The sequence below is a fragment of the Bombina bombina genome, chromosome 4, assembly GCF_027579735.1.
Source record: "Bombina bombina isolate aBomBom1 chromosome 4, aBomBom1.pri, whole genome shotgun sequence".
NCBI lineage: Eukaryota > Metazoa > Chordata > Amphibia > Anura > Bombinatoridae > Bombina > Bombina bombina.
Window position 1 is genome coordinate 782,256,470 of NC_069502.1, and position 23,898 is coordinate 782,280,367.

The 23,898-nt window shown below is 42.3% G+C and overlaps 1 protein-coding gene across 1 annotated transcript in view; it reads left to right on the plus strand.

Moving 5' to 3' along the window:
• The window catches only part of GALNT2 (polypeptide N-acetylgalactosaminyltransferase 2), a gene marked incomplete in the record, with an annotated part of 519,141 nt that overhangs the window by 229,251 nt on the left and 265,992 nt on the right, over positions 1–23,898 (plus strand). Inside the window, 1 exon segment of the mRNA XM_053711154.1 lies at positions 8,583–8,670. Within this exon segment, the coding sequence (XP_053567129.1) occupies positions 8,583–8,670 (88 nt within the window).

Consider the following 23,898-nt stretch of genomic DNA (forward strand, 5'->3'; position numbering starts at 1 on the left):
TTTATCGGATATGGTGTTGGTCGGGTTAAAATTTAATGAGGAGTGTAGTAGGATAGATACACCTTTTTTTTTCCTATCTGTGGTGGAATGGAAATGTAATGGGAATTGTCGGTCCCAGTATTTTGGGACCTGGCCAGATGTGAAGTGGGTCTCCTGCATAAAGATTACATTAGCCCCTATATGTTTGTATTGGGCTAGAGCTTTTCTCCTTTTAATATCTGAGTTGAGGCCTCTCACGTTGTGAGAGACTAGGGTAATGTTAGAGGTAGACATGTGTAAATTTAAAGCTCATAGTGTGTCTTTGTATGACTTGTAAACCTTTAGGCCTTGTGTGTAATATATGCGTCTTACCCCAACTTATGGTTCTACCTGTCCCGATGTAGTTACTCAACCTTTGTCCGTATAGAGAAGACCTCTGCAGTCCTTGAGGGGAAGGGGAGGAAGGGGAAACAGAAGAGGTGAAAGAGTAGAAAGTCTGAAAAAGAGAAAAAGTCAGGTTAATTACAATGAATACACCATACATGGTCCTTAATGTTAAACCTGAAATAGAAAATAAATCTATAGGATTGTCTATCTCAGATATACTTTTTAATTCTAGGGGGGAAAGAACTAGGGAGGAGTCGTCTATCATCCATTGTAATAAATCTTTGGGGGATGTGCTGTCTGACTTTATCGCTTTGGTAACTTCGAGTAGAACTAATAACTTCTCTGTATTTTTAAACTTCCAAATCAATGTTCATATCGAAAAAACTAACTCGCTAAGCCTAAGTGAAATATTAACTATATAAAGATTAAACTAAACTGACCATTACATGGCTTCAAAACATAGAACCCACTTCAAAACAATTTCGTGGGTATTAAATTACATAACCCTCTCTTGTAGCATCTCTCTTGCTTTTGTGACCTGTAAAAGAATAAACTCTGCTTGTAAAGTCCTTCATCTGTTCTTATGTCTCTTTTGAGGGGCTTTTGACCATTAAGACTTCTGGGATTTCAAGGGTATTCTTGATTGCTGAGGCGGCTCTGTTGTCTGCGAGGGTTCTGGGATGGTCGGGGTTTCAAGGCCGAGGGCTTCGCAGATATCAGGGATCCCTACTGCATCTCTGATTGTAAGGGTTTTATTGTCCTTAGAGATGTATAGGGCGAACGGAAAGCCCCATCTGTATTGGATTTGTTTTTTTCTTAGGAGGGTAGTTAAGGGCCCGTAGAGAACCTCTCCTTTGCAGTGTTCTAGTACTCAGGTCCTGATAGAAATGGATGACATTGCCTCTAAACTTGAATGTCGGCTGTTTGACGGCTTCTCTGAGAATCTTGTCTTTCTCTGGATATCTTAAAAACGCCACAATGACATCTCTAGGAGGAAGGTCAGGTTTGGGTCTGGGCCTTAAGGCTCTGTGGGCTCTTTCTATTTCTATCTCTGTGGAGGGGTCCGTCCCAGTAATTGCACAGAACAGTTGGTGAAGATAGGAGGGGAGGTCCTCATTTTTGATAGATTCTGGGATGCCCTTTAGCCTGATATTACTTCTCCTGCCCCTGTTCTCCATATCCTCAATCTTGTCTAGTAAATCCTCAATCACTTGCTGCTGTTGTGAGACCTGTTGGACCGCCATCTCTACATCCTCGACTAGATTGTCCCCATTGTTTTCCAAGGTTTCCACTCTGGAGCCAAGATCAGAGATATCTTTTTTAATATCACTAAGGCTTTCACTCATAAATGTGTGCATAGTGTCCATTTTTGCCCATAATTTGTCAAAGCTGGTTGTTATGTCTTGTTTGGAGACAAGCAGGCATAAATCCGCTCTAGTTAAAGGTGCATCATCCCCTATGTGTCTAGGGGAAGCTTGAGTAGATGATCTGTCCTCCGCCATGTCTTTGTTCGTCTCTTGAGAAATGTCCCCTTGTGCTGGCCTAAAGTAGGAGGTGACAGGTGTGGTCTTGTTTGATTTCTCCAGCTTGCTTAGTCTCTTAGAGGCCATTCCAGCTTCCTCTCACCTGAGTGCGTGAGGGTATTGTAAATCTTAATCCCTTCTTGGCTAGGGTGTTCTGTTTCTGTGACCCCTTTTCACCTAATCTAGATTGCTGTAGAAAAAAAAATGATCTTTCTGGCCGCAGTCTAACTTTTGGCCACAAGGTGGCAGACTTGTTGCATAAATGCTTAGAGTTTATATGTGGAAAAAAAAGAAGCAAGGTTTCAGCCGTTAAGCCAAATGTAATGTAGGCCCAGATCTTAGCCTCCACATATAGAGATTGGTTATCTTCCCCAACTGATTTATAAATGAAAGTCCCAAAAGAGTGGATTGCTTAGGGTTTCACATCTGGTCTCAGCTTGTTTTTAATGAGGGGGCCGATAGATCCCTTGTTACTGGGGCAAACCCTCCATTTACAGATTTAGTGATCCTTACTTATACCAGCCACATGGTTGGCTTATATCCTCAGTGTCTATATATAATAATAAGCTGTGGTGTAGGATTAACTGTCATCCTGGAGTTTTGGAGATAAACACTGTGGGCCTTTGACTGTCCGGTCGGTATTTGGGCTATTTTTAACTGATCAGGACAGCCCTCTTTCAATTGTATGCCCCACGTGTGCCTGGCATTAGATATGTTTTGCCCCTGTAGTATGTGCTGGTGCGTTGCGGTATTCCACACTCTACTCACTGTGGGAGGTTCAGCGTCTCTGTCGTGGGCTGTGCAACCTTGCGGGGATCCGGGATGGACGTGACAGCAGTGTTGGCGGGTGTTCAGCGTTTGCTCTGCTGCTTAGTCTCACCCACTGTTTGGCTGCTTTCTTGCCGGGAGGAGAGGGGAGGAAAAAGATGGCGGCTTCTCAGGCACAAACTCCTCTCCGTGTGTCGTTGCCTCTAACTGCTGGCACCATTACCAGCTCTGTGGGATCCGGAGTTGATGGGGCGCTTTAGTATCCCCCAAAGAGTGCTCTAACATGAGTTTTTTAGGCTCCAGCCCTATCCCATACACAGAGCTCTAACTGAAAACCTCCATCTTGGAGCTCCGCTAGGCTCCGCCCCCATCTTATCCTATTTAAGAATGCAAGTTCCTTGAATTGGCAAATCTCTGCTCATTCTGTTTTATTTCACAGAAAGATTGCTAAACTTCCTGATATTCATTGTTTTGTGCAGGCTTTGGTTCGTATCAAGCCTGTCATTAAATCAATCTCTCCTCCTTGGAGTCTTAATTTGTTTTTGAAGGCTTTACAGGCTCCTCCGTTTGAGCCTATGCATTATTTGGACATTAAACTACTTTCTTGGAAAGTGTTGTTTCTTTTGACCATCTCTTCTGCTAGAAGAGTTTCTGAATTATCCGCTCTCTGTTGTGAATCTGATTTTCTGATTTTTCATCAGGATAAGGCAGTTTTGCGGACTTCATTCAAAACAACATTAATAGAGAAATTGTTGTTCCTTCCTTGTGTCCTAAAGAATTCTTTAGAGATCTTTACATTTGGATGTGGTGAGAGCTCTGAAATATTATGTTGAATCTACTAAAGATTTCAGGAAGACTTCTAGTCTATTTGTTATCTCTTCTGGTTCCAGGAAAGGTCAGAGGGTTCTGCCGTTTCCTTGGCCTCGTGGTTAAAACTTTTGATTCATCAAGCCTATTTGGAGTTGGGTCAAGCCCCGCCTCAGAGAATTACAGCTCATTTTACTAGATCAGTTTCCACCTCTTGGGCTTTTAAGAATGAAGCTTCAGTTGATCAGATTTGTAAAGCTGCTACTTGGTCTTCTTTGCATACATTTACTAAATTCTACCATTTTGATGTATTTGCTTCTTTGGAAGCAGTTTTTGGTAGAAAGGTTCTTCAGGCAGCTGTTTCAGTTTGATTTTTCTGCTTTTGATTTTGTTTTTTTCCCTCACATTTATGAGAAATAACTTATATTTTGGGTTGTGGAATTAATTTTTTTAAGCGAAAAATAGCTGTTTTTATTTTTTTCCCTCCCTCTCTAGTGACTCTTGCGTGGAGTTCCACATCTTGGGTTTTGCTATCCCATACGTCACTAGTTCATGGACTCTTGCCAATTACATGAAAGAAAACATAATTTATGTATGAACTTACCTTATGAATTCATTTATTTAATATTGGCAAGCGTCCATGAGGCCCGCCCCCTTTTTTATTGTGGTTATAATTTTTTTGTATAAAGCACAATTATTTCCAAATTTCTTTGTTGATGCTTTTTACTCCTTTCTTTATGACACCACTTCTTGGCTATTCGTTAAACTGAATTGTGGGTGTGGTTAGGGGTGTATTTTTAGGCATTTTGAGGTTTGGGAAACTTTGCCCCTCCTGGTAGGATTGTATATCCCATACGTCACTAGCTCATGGACTCTTGCCAATATGAAAGAAATTTATCAGGTAAGTTCTTACATAAATTATGTTTTTTCCGCCGTTACCACTTCTCCCTCGTGTAGTGGCCCGCATCAAGCAGGAGTAAGCATCATTGATACTGATTGCTCCATCGTGGCTGCGAAGGATGTGGTTCGCGGACCTGGTGGGGACATCCTCATCTCCTGCATGGAGGTTACATTGTCGCAGGGATCTGCTGGAACAGTGTCCCTTTGTTCATCAAATTCTAGATTCTCTGAGGCTGACTGTGTGGAGATTGAATGCTTAGTCTTAGCCAAGAGAGGTTTCTCTAAAAAAGTTATTGACACACTAATTTAGGCTCGTAAGCCTGTTACTCGTATCTATCATAAGGTGTGGAGAGCTTACTTGTTTTGGTGGGAAGAGCGTGGTTTCGCCTGGCATAAGGTCAAGGCTGCCATAATTCTTTCCTTTCTCCAGGAGGGTCTGGAGAAGGGCCTTTCTGCCAGTTCCCTGAGGGGACAGATTTCGGCCCTTTCTGTTTTGCTGCACAAGAGGCTTGCAGATCTCCCTGACGTGCAATCCTTCATTAAGGCTCTGATCAGGATCAGACCTGTATTTAGATCTAACGCTCCACCTTGGAGTTTGAATCTTGTTCTTAAGTTTTTGCAACGGGCTCCGTGTGAGCCTATGCATTCGGTTTACATTAAATTGTTGTCCTGGAAGGTTCTTTTTCTATTGGCTATTGCGTCGGCACGCAGAGTTTCTGAAATGACTGCCTTGCAATGTGAGCCTCCTTAGCTGGTGTTCCACACTGATAAGTCTGTCCTACGTACCCGCTTGGGTTTTCTTCCTAAGGTGGTGTCTGATCGTAACGTCAATCAGGAGATTGTGGTTCTTTCCTAGTGTCCTAATCCGTCTTCTTTGAAGGAACGTTTACTTCATAATCTAGATATTGTCTGAGCTTTAAAGTTTTATCTTTAAGCTACTAAGGATTTTAGACAAACTTCTTCCTGGTTTGTTATCTACTCTGGGAAGCGTAAGGGTCTGAAGGCCTCTTCGACTTCCTTATCTTTTTGGTTAAAGGGTCACTGAACCCAAATTTTTTCTTTTGTGATTCAGATAGAGCATGCAATTTTCTAATTTACTCCTATTATCAATTTTTCTTTGTTTTCTTGCTATCTTTATTTGAAAAAGAAGGCATATAAGCTAAGGAGCCAGCAAATTTTTGGTTCAGACCATGGACAGCACTTGTTTATTGATGCAGTCCAATCAGCAAGGACAACCCAGGTTGTTCACCAAAAATAGCCCGGCATCTAAACTTACATTCTTGCTTTTCAAATACACATACCAAGAGAATGAAGAAAATTTGATAAAAGGAGTAAATTAGAAAGTTGCTTAAAATAGCATTCTCTATCTGATTCACAAAATAATTTTTTTGGGTTCAGTGTCCCTTTAAGGAGTGTTATGCGCTGTAGCTTACGAGTCAGCAGGACTTAGACCTCCTCAGAGGATTACGGCTTATTCCACTAGAGCGGTGGCTTCCTTTTGGTCCTTTAAGAACGAGGCATCGATGGATCAGATTTGTAAGGCGGCTACCTGGTCCTCCTTACATACTTTTAAAAAAAATCTACAAATTTGACGTTTTTGCTTCGGCTGAATCAGCTTTTGGGATACAGGTTTTGCAGGCTGTGGTGCCCTCAGATTAGGGTCTGCCTTTTCTTTTACCCTCCCGTTATCATTCAGTGTCCTCTAGAGCTTGGGTATAGTACTCCCAACAGTAAGGAATGATGCTGTGGACTCTCCTCATGTTAAGAAGGAAAACATAAATTATGCTTACCTGATAATTTAATTTCCTTCTGTATGAGGAGAGTCCACGGCCCCCGCCCGTATACTCTGATGGGTGGACAAAAATTGTTTTTTTCTTCTGGCACCATTTATACTCCTACTGTTTCTTATTCCCTTGGCAGAATGACTGGGATATGAGTAGGGTTGCCACCAGTCCCAGTCTGGGACTGCATGTCCCGTGTCCCGGAACTACCCTCAAATGCCCCGGGGAAGCTTTAGACTGTGAGAAAAAGGAGGGGTTTGGAGATGAAAGCAGGACCAGTCGTCCAGAGCCAGCACTAGACCAAGGAGCTTGATACTGAGCATCTTCACAGCACACATCCAAGCAGCAGGTGTTTTTACTAGTGTCGTGGAGTGTCACTGTGTGTGTCAGCTAGTGTCACTTTGTTTTGTCTTGCTGTGTATGTTTTTTCACTATCGCTTTATGTGTTATTGTGTGTGTGTCACTCACAGTCTGTAGCATAATTTCAATGTGTGTTGTCAGCATGTCACTGTGTGTACCATGGTGTCTGTCACAGTCTGCACGTCACTGTAACTCACTGTCAAGCACTACTGTTAGTTTATCACTAGGTATATATGTCTAAGACAGGATCACACTGATTGTGTTAGTGCCATTTTGTGTGTCACTCTTATTCTAGGGGCCTTATTTCTTCCTCAGTATTGTTTTCTTATTAGAAAAAGTCCATAACCAGTGCTAATCCAGAGGGACAAATATGTAGCAATTTAAAATAAAAAACCAACAACGAGGGTGGTTTCCAATCTTTACATGTTGATTTATAGGAATGATTCTCTTTAAAATGGGGGTATATTCTTTTGTGCATTGTTTACTAAACTATAGAAGAATCACTTTTTTAGGTCAGTATTGTTTGATCAGCGGTTCACTGTCCTGAATTAGTTCTTCCTTATTATTTCAACCATATAATCAGGGCTCACCAGTTTGTTGAAATTATAGTCAGGGCTTGAAATTGTCATTTTTATGATTTTACATGCACGTGTATATATTATATGCACTTGTATATTATCTGTTTGCTTTGCGTTATAAATACAGACCCCCCCCAATAAAAAACAAAAACAAAAAACAACTGTAAATACAGTAGTTCTTGATATTGGAAACTTATGCGATTCTGCGAAATTACAATATAGTTTCCAATATTAAGAACTTTTTACAGCTATTTTTTTTTTGCGGGGGTGGTTTTATGTTGTTAAAGAGAAATTAATATTAAATGCCAACCAAAAATGTAAAAATGTTATGATATTGAATTTGAGACCATGAGAAGCCACGCCCAGGCCACACCCAGACCACGCCCCAGGCCATACCCTCCCCCACTCCCATTTAAATGTGTCCAGGAATCCTCTGGACAAAAGGTGGCAACCCTAGATATGAGGGAAGTAAGGGGAGTATTTAGGCCTTTGGCTGGGGTCTTTGCCTCCTCCTGGTGACCGGGTTCAGTATTTCCCAACAGTAAGGAATGATGCCGTGGACTCTCCTCATACAGAAGGAAATTAAATTATCAGGTAAGCATAATTTGTTTTTGCTGCCCAGTTACAATCTGCGGTTTCTGCTGCCTTGAGTGCTATTCCAGTTGCTGGAAAAAGGAAGAGGAAGGTTAAGCACTATTCCTCTGAATCTAGAATCAGCAGTTATATAGGAGCTGCAGCAGTCAGCCATATGCAACTTTCTGAGGTTGACGACTCCTTGGCTAGCTCTGAAGGATCCTTTGACTCCTCTGGAGAATCGGAAAGGGACTCTGAGGATATTTCTTTTAAATTTAAAATTTAGTATTTAAGGTATTTACTTAAAGGTTTTAAAGGAATAGTCTAGTCAAAATTAAGCAGCTTTCATTTTTTATTTTTTCTCTTGGTATCTTTATTTGAAAAAGCAAGAATGTAAGCTTAGGAGTTGGCCCATTTTTGGTTCTGCACCTGGGTAGCGCTTGGTGGCTTCATTTAGACACAATCAGCAAGCCGCTACCCAGGTGCATGACCAAAAATTGGCAGACTCCTAAGCTTACATTCTTACTTTTTCAAATGATGACACCAAGGGAACTAAAAAAATTGCTAATAGTAGTAAATCAAAAATTGCTTAAAATTGCATGCTCTATCTGAATTATGAAAGTTTCATTTTGCCTAGACTATCCCTTTAAGCACTTTACGCATACCTGAGTCTAAACCCAGAAAAACAGGTACATAAATGGGATATTGTCTTTAAACCTAAGTTGAAAACCCGGCACTTGTTTGGCTATAAGTTAGACTGTGGTATGTGTGAGGTGGGAGGGGTTTTATAGAGCTCTTGGGGTTTGGGAATGTTGGCCTCCTCGTAGTTGTAGAAAAGAGTAATTCCCATGAGTAATGGATCGTGGCCATTATGAAAGAAACTAATTTTTCAGGTAAGAATAAATTGTTTTCTTACCTGTTTTTAGGTTTTGACTGGAACTTGGTATTTAAATGGGATTACATGACCCCTGAACAAAGAAGAACTCGACAAGGAAATCCAGTAGCTCCAATTAAGTAAGTATGTTGAACTTCACTAGTAGGTCCTTGAAAAATCGTTGAGACCTGCAGAAAGCGTGGGTGTAAAAGGAAAAATCAAGCAAAAAAAAAACAAACTTTTTTTATCATAGGAAGATTACATTGGTGATAAATGTTTTTTTTTTTAATACTCCTTTCTCCAACATTGGTGTGTCCGGTCCACGGCGTCATCCATTACTTGTGGGAATATTCTCTTCCCCAACAGGAAATGGCAAAGAGCACAGCAAAAGCTGTCCATATAGCCCCTCCTCAGGCTCCGCCCCCCAGTCATTCTCTTTTCCGCTCTGAACAAGTAGCATCTCCACGGAGATGGTGAAGAGTATGTGGTGTTTAGTTGTAGTTTTTTATTCTTCTATCAAAAGTTTGTTATTTTGAAATAGTACTGGTATTTACTATTTACTCTGAAACAGAAAGAGATTAAGAGTTCTGTTTAAAAGAGGAGTATGATTTTAGCAGCAGTAACTAAAATCAATTGCTGTTCCCACGCAGGACTGTTGAGCCCAGAGAACTTCAGTTGGGGGGAACAGTTTGCAGACTTTTCTGCTCAAGGTATGACTAGCCATTTTTCTAACAAGACTGTGTAATGCTGGAAGGCTGTCATTTTCCCTCATGGGGATTGGTAAGCCATTTTCTTAGACTCTTAGAATAAAGAAATTATGGGCTATTAACTGGTGGACACTCTTAAGGGCTAAATCGATTGTTTATTTAAGTTATTATTTAAAGTTTGAAGTGGATTTCACACTTTTTATTATTTGGGGAACGTTTTTATCGCCAGGCACTAGTTAAGACACCTTCCCAGTCAGGAAGGGCCTTTCACTGTAGTAGACAGAGCCTCATTTTCGCGCCATTATTGCGCAGTTTCTTTTGAGTACAGTGCATGCAGCTGCATGTGAGAGGGTCTGGTATCTACTGAAAACGTTCCTAGAAGGCTTGAATTGGTATCGTATACCCCCCTGGGATAGGTGAAGTCGCAACAAAGGCTGTGGCTGGGACTGTAGTGGGGTTAAATTGCAAACGGCTCCGGTTTCCGCATTTTAAGGGTTAACAGCTTGAAAATTGGGGTGCAATACTTTGAATGCATTAAGACACTGTGGTGAAAATTTGGTAAAGATTGGATAATTCCTTCATAGTTTTTCACATATTCAGTAATAAAGTGTGCCCTGTTTAACATTTAAAGAGACAGTAACGGTTTTGTTTAAAAACGGTTTTTGTGCTTTATTAACCAGTTTAAGCCTGTTTAACATGTCTGTACCTTCAGATAGATCATGTTCTGTATGTATGGAGGCCAAGGTGGTCCCCCCTTCAAATGTATGTGATAATTGTGCCATGGCGTCCAAACAAAGTAAGGACAGTACTGTCACATTTAGTAAGGTTGCCCAGGATGATTCCTCAGATGAAGGAAGTAGGGATAGTTCTGCATCTTCTCCTTCTGCGTCTATACCAGTTATGCCCGCGCAGGCGACCCCTAGTACTTCTAGCGCGCCAATGCTTGTTACTATGCAACAATTGACGGCAGTAATGGATAACTCCATAGCTAATATTTTATCCAAGATGCCAGGATTTCAGAGAGAGCGCGATTGCTCAGTTTTAAATACTGTAGAGCAGGAGGGCGCTGATGATAATTTATCTGTCATACCCTCACACCAGTCTGAAGTGGCAGTGAGGGAGGGTTTGTCAGATGGAGAAATTTCTGATACAGGAAGAATTTCTCAGCAGGCAGAATAAGGAGTGGGAGAAGCCAGGCATACCTTTTGTCCCTCCTCCTATATTTAAGAAATTGTTCCCCATGGTTGACCCCAGGAAGGACACATGGCAAACAGTCCCTAAGGTAGAGGGGGCGGTTTCTACACTAGCCAAACGCACGACCATTCCCATTGAGGACAATTGTGCTTTCAAAGATCCTATGGATAAAAAATTGGAGGGTTTGCTTAAAAAGATTTTTGTACAGCAAGGATACCTCCTTCAACCTATTTCGTGCATTATTCCTGTCACTACAGCGGCGTGGTTCTGGTACGAGGAACTGGAAAAGTCGCTCAGTAGGGAGACTCCATATGAGGAGGTCATGGACAGAATTCACGCACTTAAGTTAGCTAATTCCTTTATTTTAGACGCCGCTTTGCAGTTAGCGAGATTAGCGGCGAAAAATTCAGGGTTTGCAATTGTGGCGCGTAGAGCGCTCTGGCTAAAGTCTTGGTCGGCGGATGTATCTTCTAAGACAAAATTGCTTAATATCCCTTTCAAAGGTAAGACCCTTTTTGGGCCAGAATTGAAAGAAATTATTTCAGACATCACTGGGGGAAAGGGCCATGCCCTCCCACAAGATAGGCCTTTCAAGGCTAAGAATAAGTCCAATTTTCGTTCCTTTCGCAATTTCAGGAACGGACCGGCTTCCAACTCTGCAGCCTCTAGACAAGAGGGTAACGCTTCCCAGACTAAACCAGCTTGGAAACCAATGCAAGGCTGGAACAAGGTTAAACAGGCCAAGAAGCCTGCTGCTGCTACCAAGACAGCATGAAGGGGTAGCCCCCGATCCGGGACCGGATCTAGTAGGGGGCAGACTCTCTCTCTTTGCTCAGGCTTGGGCAAGAGATGTTCAGGATCCCTGGGCACTAGAAATAGTCTCTCAGGGTTATCTTCTAGAATTCAAGGAACTACCCCCAAGGGGAAGGTTCCACATTTCTCACTTATCTTCAAACCAAATAAAGAGACAGGCATTCTTACATTGTGTAGAAGACCTGTTAAAGATGGGAGTGATACACCCAGTTCCAACCGTGGAACAAGGTCAGGGGTTTTACTCAAATCTGTTTGTAGTTCCCAAAAAAGAGGGAACTTTCAGACCAATTCTGGATTTAAAAATTCTAAACAAATTTCTCAGAGTTCCATCGTTCAAAATGGAAACCATTCGAACAATTTTACCTACAATCCAGGAGGGTCAATATATGACTACCGTGGATTTAAAGGATGCGTATCTACATATTCCTATCCACAAAGATCATCATCAGTTCCTAAGGTTCGCCTTTCTGGACAAACATTATCAGTTCTTGGCTCTCCCATTCGGACTAGCCACTGCTCCCAGAATTTTCACAAAGGTGCTCGGGTCCCTTCTAGCGGTTCTAAGACCAAGGGGCATTGCAGTGGCACCTTATCTGGACGACATTCTAATTCAAGCGTCGTCTCTTTCCAAGGCAAAGGCTCATACAGACATTGTTCTAGCCTTTCTCAGATCTCACGGGTGGAAGGTGAACGTAGAAAAGAGTTCCCTGTCTCCGTCGACAAGAGTTCCCTTTTTGGGAACAATAATAGATTCTTTAGAAATAAAGATCTTCTTGACAGAGGTCAGAAAGTCAAAGCTTCTAAACGCTTGTCAAGTTCTTCTCTCTATTCTGCAGCCTTCCATAGCTCAGTGCATGGAAGTAGTAGGGTTGATGGTTGCAGCAATGGACATAGTTCCTTTTGCTCGAATTCATCTAAGACCATTACAACTGTGCATGCTCAAGCAGTGGAATGGGGACTATACAGACTTGTCTCCAAAGATTCAAGTAGATCAGATGACCAGAGACTCACTCCGTTGGTGGTTGTCCCAGGATCACCTGTCTCAGGGAATGAGTTTCCGCAGACCAAAGTGGGTCATTGTCACGACCGACGCCAGCGGTCTGGGATTCCCTGAAAGCTCAGGGTTTATGGTCTTGGGAAGAGTCTCTTCTCCCGATCAACATCCTGGAACTGAGAGCGATATTCAATGCTCTCCGGGCTTGGCCTCAACTAGCGAAGGCCGGATTCATAAGATTCCAGTCAGACAACATGACGACTCTAGCTTACATCAACCATCAGGGGGGAACAAGGAGTTCCTTGGCGATGAGAGAGGTATCCAAAATCATCAAATGGGCGGAGGATCACTCCTGCCACCTATCTGCAATCCACATCCCAGGAGTAGACAACTGGGAGGCGGATTATCTGAGTCGTCAGACTTTCCATCCGGGGGAGTGGGAACTCCACCCGGAGGTGTTTGCCCAGTTGACTCAATTATGGGGCATTCCAGACATGGATCTGATGGCGTCTCGTCAGAACTTCAAGGTTCCTTGCTACGGGTCCAGATCCAGGGATCCCAAGGCGACTCTAGTGGATGCATTAGTGGCGCCTTGGTCGTTCAACCTAGCTTATGCGTTTCCACCGTTCCCTCTCCTTCCCAGGCTTGTAGCCAGGATCAAACAGGAGAAGGCCTCGGTGATTCTGATAGCTCCTGCGTGGCCGCGCAGGACTTGGTATGCAGACCTGGTGAATATGTCATCGGCTCCACCATGGAAGCTACCTTTGAGACAGGATCTTCTAGTACAGGGTCCATTCGAACATCCAAATCTAGTTTCTCTGCAGCTGACTGCTTGGAAATTGAACGTTTGATTTTATCCAAGCGTGGGTTTTCAGATTCAGTAATAGATACTCTGGTCCAAGCCAGAAAACCTGTGACTAGAAAGATTTACCATAAAATATGGAAAAGATATATCTGTTGGTGTGAATCCAAGGGATTCTCCTGGAGTAAGATTAAAATTCCTAAGATCCTCTCCTTTCTCCAAGAAGGTTTGGATAAGGGATTATCAGCGAGTTCTCTAAAAGGACAGATTTCTGCTTTATCTGTCTTGTTACACAAACGACTGGCAGCTGTGCCAGATGTACAAGCTTTTGTACAGGCTTTGGTCAGAATCAAGCCTGTTTACAGACCCTTGACTCCTCCTTGGAGTCTAAATTTAGTTCTTTCAGTTCTTCAAGGGGTTCCGTTTGAACCCTTACATTCCATAGATATCAAGTTACTATCTTGGAAAGTTCTGTTTTTGGTTGCTATTTCTTCTGCTAGAAGAGTTTCTGAATTATCTGCTTTGCAGTGTGATCCACCCTATCTGGTGTTCCATTCAGATAAGGTTGTTTTGCGTACCAAGCCTGGTTTTCTTCCAAAAGTTGTTTCCAACAAGAATATTAACCAGGAAATAGTTGTTCCTTCTCTGTGTCCGAATCCAGTTTCAAAGAAGGAACGTTTGTTACACAATTTAGATGTAGTCAGTGCTTTAAAGTTCTATTTAGAAGCAACAAAGGATTTTAGACAAACCTCATCCTTGTTTGTCGTTTACTCTGGTAAGAGGAGAGGACAAAAAGCTACTGCTACCTCTCTTTCTGGCTGAAAAGCATTATCCGATTGACTTATGAGACTGCCGGATGGCAGCCTCCTGAACGAATCACAGCTCACTCCACTAGGGCTGTGGCTTCCACATGGGCCTTCAAGAACGAGGCTTCTGTTGATCAGATATGTAAGGCAGCGACTTGGTCTTCTCTGCACACTTTTGCCAAATTTTACAAATTTGATACTTTTGCTTCTTCGGAGGCTGTTTTTGGGAGAAAGGTTTTGCAAGCCGTGGTGCCTTCTGTTTAGGTAACCTGGTTTGCTCCCTCCCTTCATCCGTGTCCTAAAGCTTTGGTATTGGTTCCCACAAGTAATGGATGACGCCGTGTACCGGACACACCAATGTTGGAGAAAACAGAATTTATGCTTACCTGATAAATTACTTTCTCCAACAGTGTGTCCGGTCCACGGCCCGCCCTGGTTTTTTAATCAGGTTTGAAAAATTTCTTTCTCTATATACTACAGTCACCACGGCACCCTATAGTTTCTCCTTTTTTCTCCTAACCGTCGGTCGAATGACTGGGGGGCGGAGCCTGAGGAGGGGCTATATGGACAGCTTTTGCTGTGCTCTTTGCCATTTCCTGTTGGGGAAGAGAATATTCCCACAAGTAATGGATGACGCCGTGGACCGGACACACCGTTGGAGAAAGTAATTTATCAGGTAAGCATAAATTCTGTTTTCCTTTTATCTTGGCCCTACCTGGTTATACTTACCGTGAGAACTCCTCTTCTAAGGATATGAAGAGAATTGTCCAGTTAACTGTACTAAGGTAATGCTGAAGCTCTGGCCCCTTATCCTAGTTCTTTCCTGTATTTGGTGGACAGGACTAGGAGACTCATTTTTTTTTATCTGAAAATGCCTTCCCTTATCTGCAGCTTTCTATTGTTTGTGCCTACCTACCTTATTAACACATGACGTGTTTACAAACAATGGCTTGTCTTAATGATATGTGAGCTGCTTCATCTTTGCTAGTTTACTACGATTTTCCACATCATGCAGAAAGGAAGGGCAATGATGTGGTTCTACTAACTCTTAGAAGTCACAATGAGAAAACAAAAACATTACCTATCTGAGTGATTTCCCAAAGAGTCTATTAAAAGGACACTGAACCCAATTTTTTTCATTTGTAATTCAGGTAGAGCATGCAATTTTAAGCAACTTTCTAATATTCTCCTATTATCAATTTTTATTCGTTCTCTTGCTATCATTTTTTTTAAAAGATGGCATCTAAGCTTTTTTTTGGTTTCAGTACTCTGGACAGCACTTTTTTATTGGTGGATGAATTTATCCACCAATCAGCAAGGACAACCCAGGTTGTTCACAAAAAATGGGCCGGCATCTAAACTTACATTCTTGCATTTCAAATAAAGATACCAAGAGAATGAATATAATTTGATAATAGGAGTCAATTCGAAATTTGCTTGAAATTTCATGCTCAATCTGAATCACGAAATTAAATTTTTGGGTACAGTGTCCCTTTAAAGGGACAGTCTACACCAAAATTTTTGTTTAAAAAGATAGATAATCCCTTTATTACCCATTTCCCAGTTTTGCACTACCAACACATTGATTTTAATATACTTTCTTTCCTAAAATATGGTGAGTCCACGGCTTGAGTAATTACTGTTGGGAATATCACTCCTGGCCAGCAGGAGGAGGCAAAGAGCACTGCAGTTAAACTGCTAAGTATCACACCCTTACCCACAACCCGAAGTTTAAGTGTCTGAAGAAAATTTTTGATTTCGTCTACAAGCACGTTTTGGGACATAGCCATATTCCACATCATTCCTTGCAGTCGGGTAGTGGTGGCTTTAAAGCAGTTAGGAACTTGTAAATAAGTACTTACTGCGTTTTCTTAACAATTGCTGCCCTAGTTTATAAGGCAGAGTTGGCTACTCTGTTCTTTCTTTTTCAAAGGTCTCTGTGAGGAACTGTGTCCTCTCATACCTTGTAACTGTCTTCATGCCGGACAGCGGAGCAGGCAAGTGCTTTTTCTTCCAGTTGGGGAGACCATGCACTTAACAAATTAAAAACGCTGCTTTTTTATTGGGATATAGATAATCCTGTTGTATGGGTTACACTGGGGCATGATGCAGGCACTGTAGCATGTGTGAGACTAACATTTAAACTCTTTTAAAAAGAAAACATATTTTTATTAGGCTTTATTTTCTGGCACATATTTAATTGATAAAACAATACAAGTTTAAACTGAAAGTAAGGCTGAATTTTCTATTTCAGCAGCTTATTCATTTCCCCTTTGCTTTAAAATGAAACAATGCAGCATTTTATACGGTCAGGCTTGAAAAAAACGGTTATTTCTGGTACTCGGTGTACTAGGAAGTAGTGCCTCTCTGTGTCACAGCAGTAATTTGACAGTTGCAAGGATACCACATAGCAAAAGCAACAGCCCAGGAAGCTGAGGTCCCAGGTTCAATCCCAGGGTGTGACAGTACCCCCTCCTCAAGGACCTCTCTGAGGGCTACCAGGCTTATAAATTTTAGCTGGGGATCGATCCTAATTTGGGATAAAATTTAAAGTGTATTTTTTCCTTTATTTTAATTGAATATTAAAATCTTTGAAACTTATCTGTACAAGTTTATTTACTGTTTCACAACATGTCTGATATGGAGCAAGAGCCTGCTCTCATGAATTCATGCTTATTATGTTTAGATGCACAAATTGCAGCTCCTATGCAATTTTGTTCTTCATGTGTCATGAAAACCTTGCAAAATAAAGATACATTTTTTAAGCCTAATGTCTCTCAGGGTGATGCTGTTGAAATAATGCCTCCGCTTTCTCCTGCTACGTCCCAAGCCTCAATGGCGTCACATGCAGTGCCCTGCGGTTCCTCTAGAACTCCTAGTGGAGTTTATTTAAACGCAGAAATTGCTGCCCAGGTATCTTCAGTCTTATCTGAGGCATTAGCTGCCATTCCCAGATTACAGGGAAAACGCAAGAGAAAATATAGAAATTCAGAAAGTAAGGTGCCTGTCCTCAGTTCTGCTTCCCAAGTTTTCCTTTCTCATAAGTCTGATGAGAAAGATACATCGGGACTTTCTGAGGGTGAAATCTCAGATTCGGACAGTATAATTTCTTCTGAGACTGAGGTGGTATCCTTCAGATTTAAGCTTGAACACCTTTGTGTATTGTTAAAGGAGGTATTAGCTACTTTAGATGACTCTGGTACCCCTGTCGTTGTCACTCCGAAGAAATCTAGTAAACGTAATAGTTTCTTTGATGAACCACCTTCATCTGAGGTTTTTCCTGTGCCGGACCATGCTAGGGAGACTATCTCACAGGAATGGGAGAAACCAGGGGTGTCTCTTTCCCCATCTCCCATTTTTAAGAAAATGTTTCCTGTCGAGGACTCCATTAAAGACCCTTGGTATACTGTACCCAAAGTTGAAGGGGCCATTTCCACTCTGGCTAAGAGAACCACTATTCCTATTGAGAATAGCTGCTCTTTTAAGGATCCGATGGACAAGAAGCTGGACCATTATTTGAAAAAGATTTATGTTCATCAAGGTTTCCAATGGCAACCTGCGGTGTGTATTGCCACTGTGATTAGTGTGGCATCTTATTGGTTTGACAACTTGTCTGATTCTCTTCAAATAGAGACTTTCTTGGATGAAATTCAAGAAAGGATTAAAGCTCTTAAGTTGGCCAATTCCTTTATTGCAGATGCCATTTTACAGGGCGTTATGGTTGAAATCCTGGTCTGCAGACGTTTACTCTAAAGTTTAGCTTCTGGCGATTCCTTACAAGGGCAAAACCTTGTTTGGACCCGGTTTGCCAGAAATTATCTCTGATATTACTGTTGGAAAAGGGGTCTTTTCTACCCCAAGATAAGAATAGGCCTAAAGGACGTCAGAGTAATTTTCGTTGCTTTCGTAACTTTAGAAGAAAGCCTTCCCCTTCATTTTCCAAACAGGAACAATCCAAGTCTTCTTGGAAACCCAATCAGTTCTGGAACAAGGGGAAACAATCAAAGAAACCTGCAGCTGATTCCAAAATAGCATTAAGGGTTTGCCCCCGATCTGGTATCGGATCAGGTGGGGGGCAGACTTTCTCAGTTATCTCAAGCCTGGATATGAGATGTCCCAGATCCCTGGACTGTGGACATAGTATCCCAGGGTTACAAATTGGGATTCAAGTCTTTTCCTCCCAGAGGCAGATTCCATCTCTCAAGAATATCTGCAGACCAGATAAAGAGAGAGGCGTTCTTGAAATGTATACATCTTTCCTCCCTGGGAGTAATAGTTCCAGTTCCAGTGCAGGAACAGGTTCTCTGGTTCTTCTCCAACCTATTTGTGGTTCCCAAAAAAGAGGGAACTTTCCGTCCCATTCTAGACTTGAAGTGTCTAAACAAGTTTCTCAAAGTTCAATCCTTCAAGATGGAGACTATACGCTCCATTCTTCCTTTAGTACAAGAGGGTCAGCTCATGACAACCATAGACCTAAAGGATGTGTATCTTCATGTTCCTATTCACAGGGACCATCACAGATTCCTGAGATTTATGGACAAACATTTCCAGTTTGAGACACTTCCATTTGGTCTAGCCATGGCTCCCAGAATTTTTTCAAAGGTTTTGGGGGCTCTTTCGACAGTGATCCGTTCTTGTGAATTTGCTGTGGCACCCTACCTGGACGCATATTGGGTCAGGCGCCATCTTTTCAACAAGCAAAATCTCACACAGAGATATTGTTGTCTTTTCTTCGTTCCCACGAATGGAATGTGAATCTGGAAAAAAGCTCCCTTTCCCCTGCTAGAAGAGTAGTGTTTTTAGGGACCATAATAGATTCTCTGTTGATGAAGATTTTTCTGACAGAGGTCATGAAAAACAAAATAATTTCCTCTTGCCTCTCTGTTCAGGCTACTGCTCATCCTTCAATGGCTCAATGTATGGAGGTAATCGGTCTGATGGTGGCTTCCATGGACATCATTCCTTTTGCTCAATTCCATTTGAGAGCTCTACAGTTGTGCATGCTCAGACAATGGAATGGGACCATGCGGATCTATCTCAGAGAATAGAGTTAGATATGTTGTCATGGGATTTCTCAGGAACATCTGTCTCAGGGCACATGCTTTCAGAGACCTTCCTGGGTGATCGTGACCATGGACGCCAGCCTGCTGGACTGGGGAACAGTCTGGAACTCATTTAAAGCTCAGGACCTTTGGACTCGGGAGCAGTCTGCTCTTCCCGTCAACATCTTGGAGTTGAGGGTGATTTACAATGCTCTGTTGGCTTGGCCTCGGTTGTCCTCAGCCCAGTTTATCAGGTTCCAGTTAGAAAACATAACCTCTGTGGCTTACATCAATCACCAGGAAGGAACTCAGACTTCCTTAGCCATGAAGGAGGTTACTCAGATTCTTCAGTGGGCAGAGACCCACAATTACTGTCTATCTGCCATTCACATTCCAGGAGTAGACAACTGGGAAGCGGATTTTATGAGCAGACAGACTTTTCATCCCAGGGAGTGGGAACTCCATCCGGAGGTGTTTTCCAGCTTAGTCCTCAAATGGGGTTGCCGGAGTTGGATCTGATGGCATTGCGTCAGAACCCCAAGCTTCCAAAGTACGGTTCAAGGTCAAGAGATCTGCAGGCCAATCTGATAGATGCTTTGGCGGTTCGTTGGGTTTTCAGGTTGGTATACCTGTTTCCTCCGTTTGCTCTCCTTCCACGAGTCATTGTTCGTATCAAACAGGAGAGAGCGTCAGTGATTCTAATAGCCCCTGCATGGCCTCACAGGATTTGGTTTGCAGACCTAGTGGAGATGTCATCTCTCCCACCTTGGAGATTACCTCTGAGGAAGGATCTCCTGATTCAGGGTCCCTTCCTTCATCCAAATCTCATTTCTCTGAAGCTGACTGCTTGGAGATTGAACTCTTAAGTCTGTCTAAGTGTGGTTTTTCTGAGTCGCTCATTGAGACCATGATTCAGGCTTGCAAGCCTGTTACTAGAAAGATTTACCATAATATCTTTATTGGTGTGAATCCAAGGGCTACTCTTGAAGTAGAATTAGAATTCCTAGCATTTAATCTTTTCTTCAGGAAGGCCTGGAGAAGGGATTGTCAGTCAGTACCCTGAAGAGTCAGATTTCTGCTTTATCAGTTTTACTACATAAATGTTTGGCGGATGTGCCAAATGTGCAATCTTTTTGTCAGGCCTTGGTCAAAATCATGCCTATCTTTAAGTCTCTTGCTCCTCCTTGGAGCCTTAACCTTGTTCTTAAAGTTTTACAGCTGGCTCCGTTTGAGCCGTTGCATTCAATAGAAATTAAGTTGTTATCTTGGAAGGTTTTGTTTCTTGTAGCTATCTCTTCTGCTCGAAGAGTCTCGGAACTCTCAGCTCTGCAGTGTGATTCCCCTTATCTTATTTCTTCTACTAGATACGACGAGTCCACGGATTTCATCCTTGTGGGATATTATCCTCCTGCTAACAGGAAGTGGCAAAGAGCACCACAGCAGAGCTGTATATATAGCTCCTCCCTTCCCCTCCACCCCCAGTCATTCTCTGTTCCTGTGTTATACTAGGAAGACATGGTAAAGTGAGGTGTTAGTTTTAGTTTCTTCAATCAAGAAGTTTTTTATTTTAAATGGTACCGGTGAGTACTATTTTCCTCAGGGGGATATGGAAGAAGATTTCTGCCCTGAGGTTGATGATCTTAGCAGTTGTAACTAAGATCCACGCTGGTTCCCACAAGACTTCTGAAGGTAACCATGAGACATCTTCAGTGTGGAGACCGGTTTCATTTTACAAGCAGCATTAAGGTATGTGCAGCCTTGGTATATCAGAACTGGCTGGCATTTATTTCACTGTATGGGAATGGGGTAAGCAGTAATCCTATTTTACTAAGAGGGGTATTACTGGATTCCTTAGATTTTATTTCTAAATGGTTGACTTATATGGGCATATTGTGACATGGGAGAGACAAAGAAAAACGTTTAAGCATTTTGGAAAAATTGTTCACTTTTTCTTTTCTTAAAGGCGCAGTACACGTTTTTTCAAACGTTTATTTTAAGCAATAAAGAAGTGTTTAAACGACTTTTGTGGTTATTACTAGTCTGTTCAACATGTCTGACATTGAGGAATCTGAATCTCATTGTTCTATGTGTTTAGAAGCTATTGTGCAACCTCCTCTAACATTGTGTAACTCTTGTACTGAAAGAGCCTTACATTGTAAAGACCATATATTAGGTCAAGAAAGTGTGCCTAAGGATGATTCTCAGTCTGAAGAGAATCAGGATATGCCATCCAATTCTCCCCAAGTGTCACAACCTTTAACGCCCACACAAGCGACGCGAAGTACTTCTAGTGCGTCTAATTCTTTTACTCTGCAGGAGATGGCTGCAGTTATGTCAACTACCCTTACAGAGGTATTATCTAAATTACCAGTGTTGCAGGGTAAACGCAGTATGTCAGGTATTAATGTAAATACTGAATCCTCTGATACTTTATTAGCTATTTCCGATGTACCCTCACAGTGTTCTGAGTTGGGGGTCAGGGATTTACTGTCTGAGGGTGAAGTTTCAGATTCAGGGAATGTTTTACCTCAGAAATGGATAAATATCTAGAAGTACCTACACTGATGTTTTTCCGGTTCCTAAGAGAATTTCGAAAATTATAAGAAAGGATAGACCAGGTATACCGTTTTCTCCCCCTCCTAATTTTAAGAAAATGTTTCCCATATCAGACACCATTCGGGACTCATGGCAAACGGTCCTTAAGGTAGAGGGAGCTATATCTACCCTAGCTAAGCGTACAACTATACCCATTGAGGATAGTTGTGCTTTCAAAGACCCTATGGATAAGAAATTAGAGGGTCTACTAAAGAAATTATTTGTTAATCAGGGGTTTCTTTTACAACCTACGGCTTGCATTGTTCCAGTAACTACTGCAGCAGCTTTTTGGTTTGAGGTTCTAGAAGGGTCTCTTAAGGTTGAGACTCCATTAGATGACATTCTAGATAGAATTAAGGCTCTCAAGCTAGCTAATTCTTTTATTACTGATGCCGCTTTTCAAATTGCTAAATTAGTGGCAGAGAATGCAGGATTTGCTATTGTGGCTCAAATCTTGGTCTGCTGATGTCTCATCAAAAACTAAACTTTTAGCTATCCTTTTAAGGGTAAGACCCTTTTTGGACCTGAATTGAAGGAAATTACAGGAGGTAAAGGCCATGCCTTACCTCAGGATAAGTCGGTTAAAATGAGGGGTAAACAGAATAATTTTCGTTCCTTTCGGAACTTTAAAGGAGGACCTCCCGCTTCCTCTTCTTCCACAAAGCAGGAAGGGAATTTTACCCAATCTAAGTCAGTCTGGAGACCCAACCAGAACTGGAATAAAGGTAAACAATTCAAAAAGCCCACTGCTGCTCCTAAGACAGCATGAAGGGGCGGCCCCCGATCCGGGACCGGATCTAGTAGGGAGCAGACTCTTTCTTTGCCCAGGCTTGGGCAAGAGATGTTCAGGACCCCTAAGCACTAGAAATAATGACCCAAGGTTAGCAATTGGAATTCAAGGACTTTCTCCCAAGAGGGAGATTTCATCTTTCAAAATTATCTGCAATTTTACGCTGTGTAAAAGACCTTTTTACTATGGGAGTAATTTGTCCAGTTCCAAAATTTTAACAGGGACAAGGGTTTGTGGTTCCCAAAAAAGAGGGAGCGTTCAGACCTATCTTAGACCTCAAGTGTCTAAACAAATTTCTAAGAGTTCCATCATTCAAGATGGAGACAATAAGAACAATTTTACCAATGTTCCAGGAGGGTCAATATATGACTATCGTGGACTTGAAGGATGCTTACCTTCATATTCCTATCCAATAGGATCATCATCAGTTTCAAAGGTTTGCCTTCTTGGACAAACATTATCAGTTCGTGGCTCTTCCCTTCGGGTTGGCCACAGCACCCAGAATCTTCACAAAGGTTCTAATGTCTCTTTTGGCGGTTCTCAGACCACGAGGCATAGCGGTGGCTCCTTATCTGGACGATATTCTGATCCAGGCGTCAACATATCATCTGACAAAATCTCACACTGACACAGTGCTGTCTTTTCTGAGAACTCACGGCTGGAAGGTGAACATAGAGAAGAGTTCACTTGTCCCACAGACAAGGGTTCCTTTCTTGGGAACTCTGATAGACTTGGTAGCCATGAAAATATTTCTGACGGAGGTCAGAAAATCAAAGATTCTAAATACTTGCCGAGCACTTCAGTCCATTCCTCGGCCATCAGTGGCTCAGTGTATGGAGGATTAATGGTAGCGGCAATGGACATCATTCCGTTTGCTCGCTTTCATCTCAGACCACTGCAGCTGTGCATGCTGGACAGTGGAATTGGGATTATGCGGATTTATCTCCTCAGATAAATTTAGATCAAGAAACCAGAGACTCTCTTCTTTGATGGTTGTCGCTGGATCATCTGTCCCAGGGGACTTGCTTCCACAGACCCTCGTGGGTGATAGTGACAATGGACGCCAGCCTTCTGGGCTGGGGTGCAGTCTGGAATTCCCTGAAAGCTCAGGGTGTTTGGACTCAGGTGGAGTCTCTACTTCCAATCAATATTCTGGAACTGAGAGCAATATTCAATGCGCTTCAGGCATGGCCTCAGTTGGCTTCGGCCAAATTCATCAGATTCCAGTCGGACAACATCACGACTGTGGCCTATATCAATCATCAGGGGGGAACAAGGAGTTCCTTAGCGATGAGAGAGGTGTCCAAAATAATCCGTTGGGCGGAGGCCCACTTTTGTCATCTGTCAGCAATCCACATCCCAGGTGTAGAGAACTGGGAAGCGTATTTTCTAAGCAGACAGACTTTTCATCCGTGGGAGTGGGAACTCCACCCGGAGGTATTTGCCTCATTGATTTGCCGATGGGGCAGACCGGAATTGGATCTGAATGCCAAGCTTCCAAGATACGGATCCAGGTCGAGGGATCCCCAGGCCGAACTGATGCCTTGGCAGTGCCTTGGTCGTTCAGCCTAGCTTATGTGTTTCCACCGTTTCCTCGCCTTCCACGCGTGATTGCTCGAATCAAA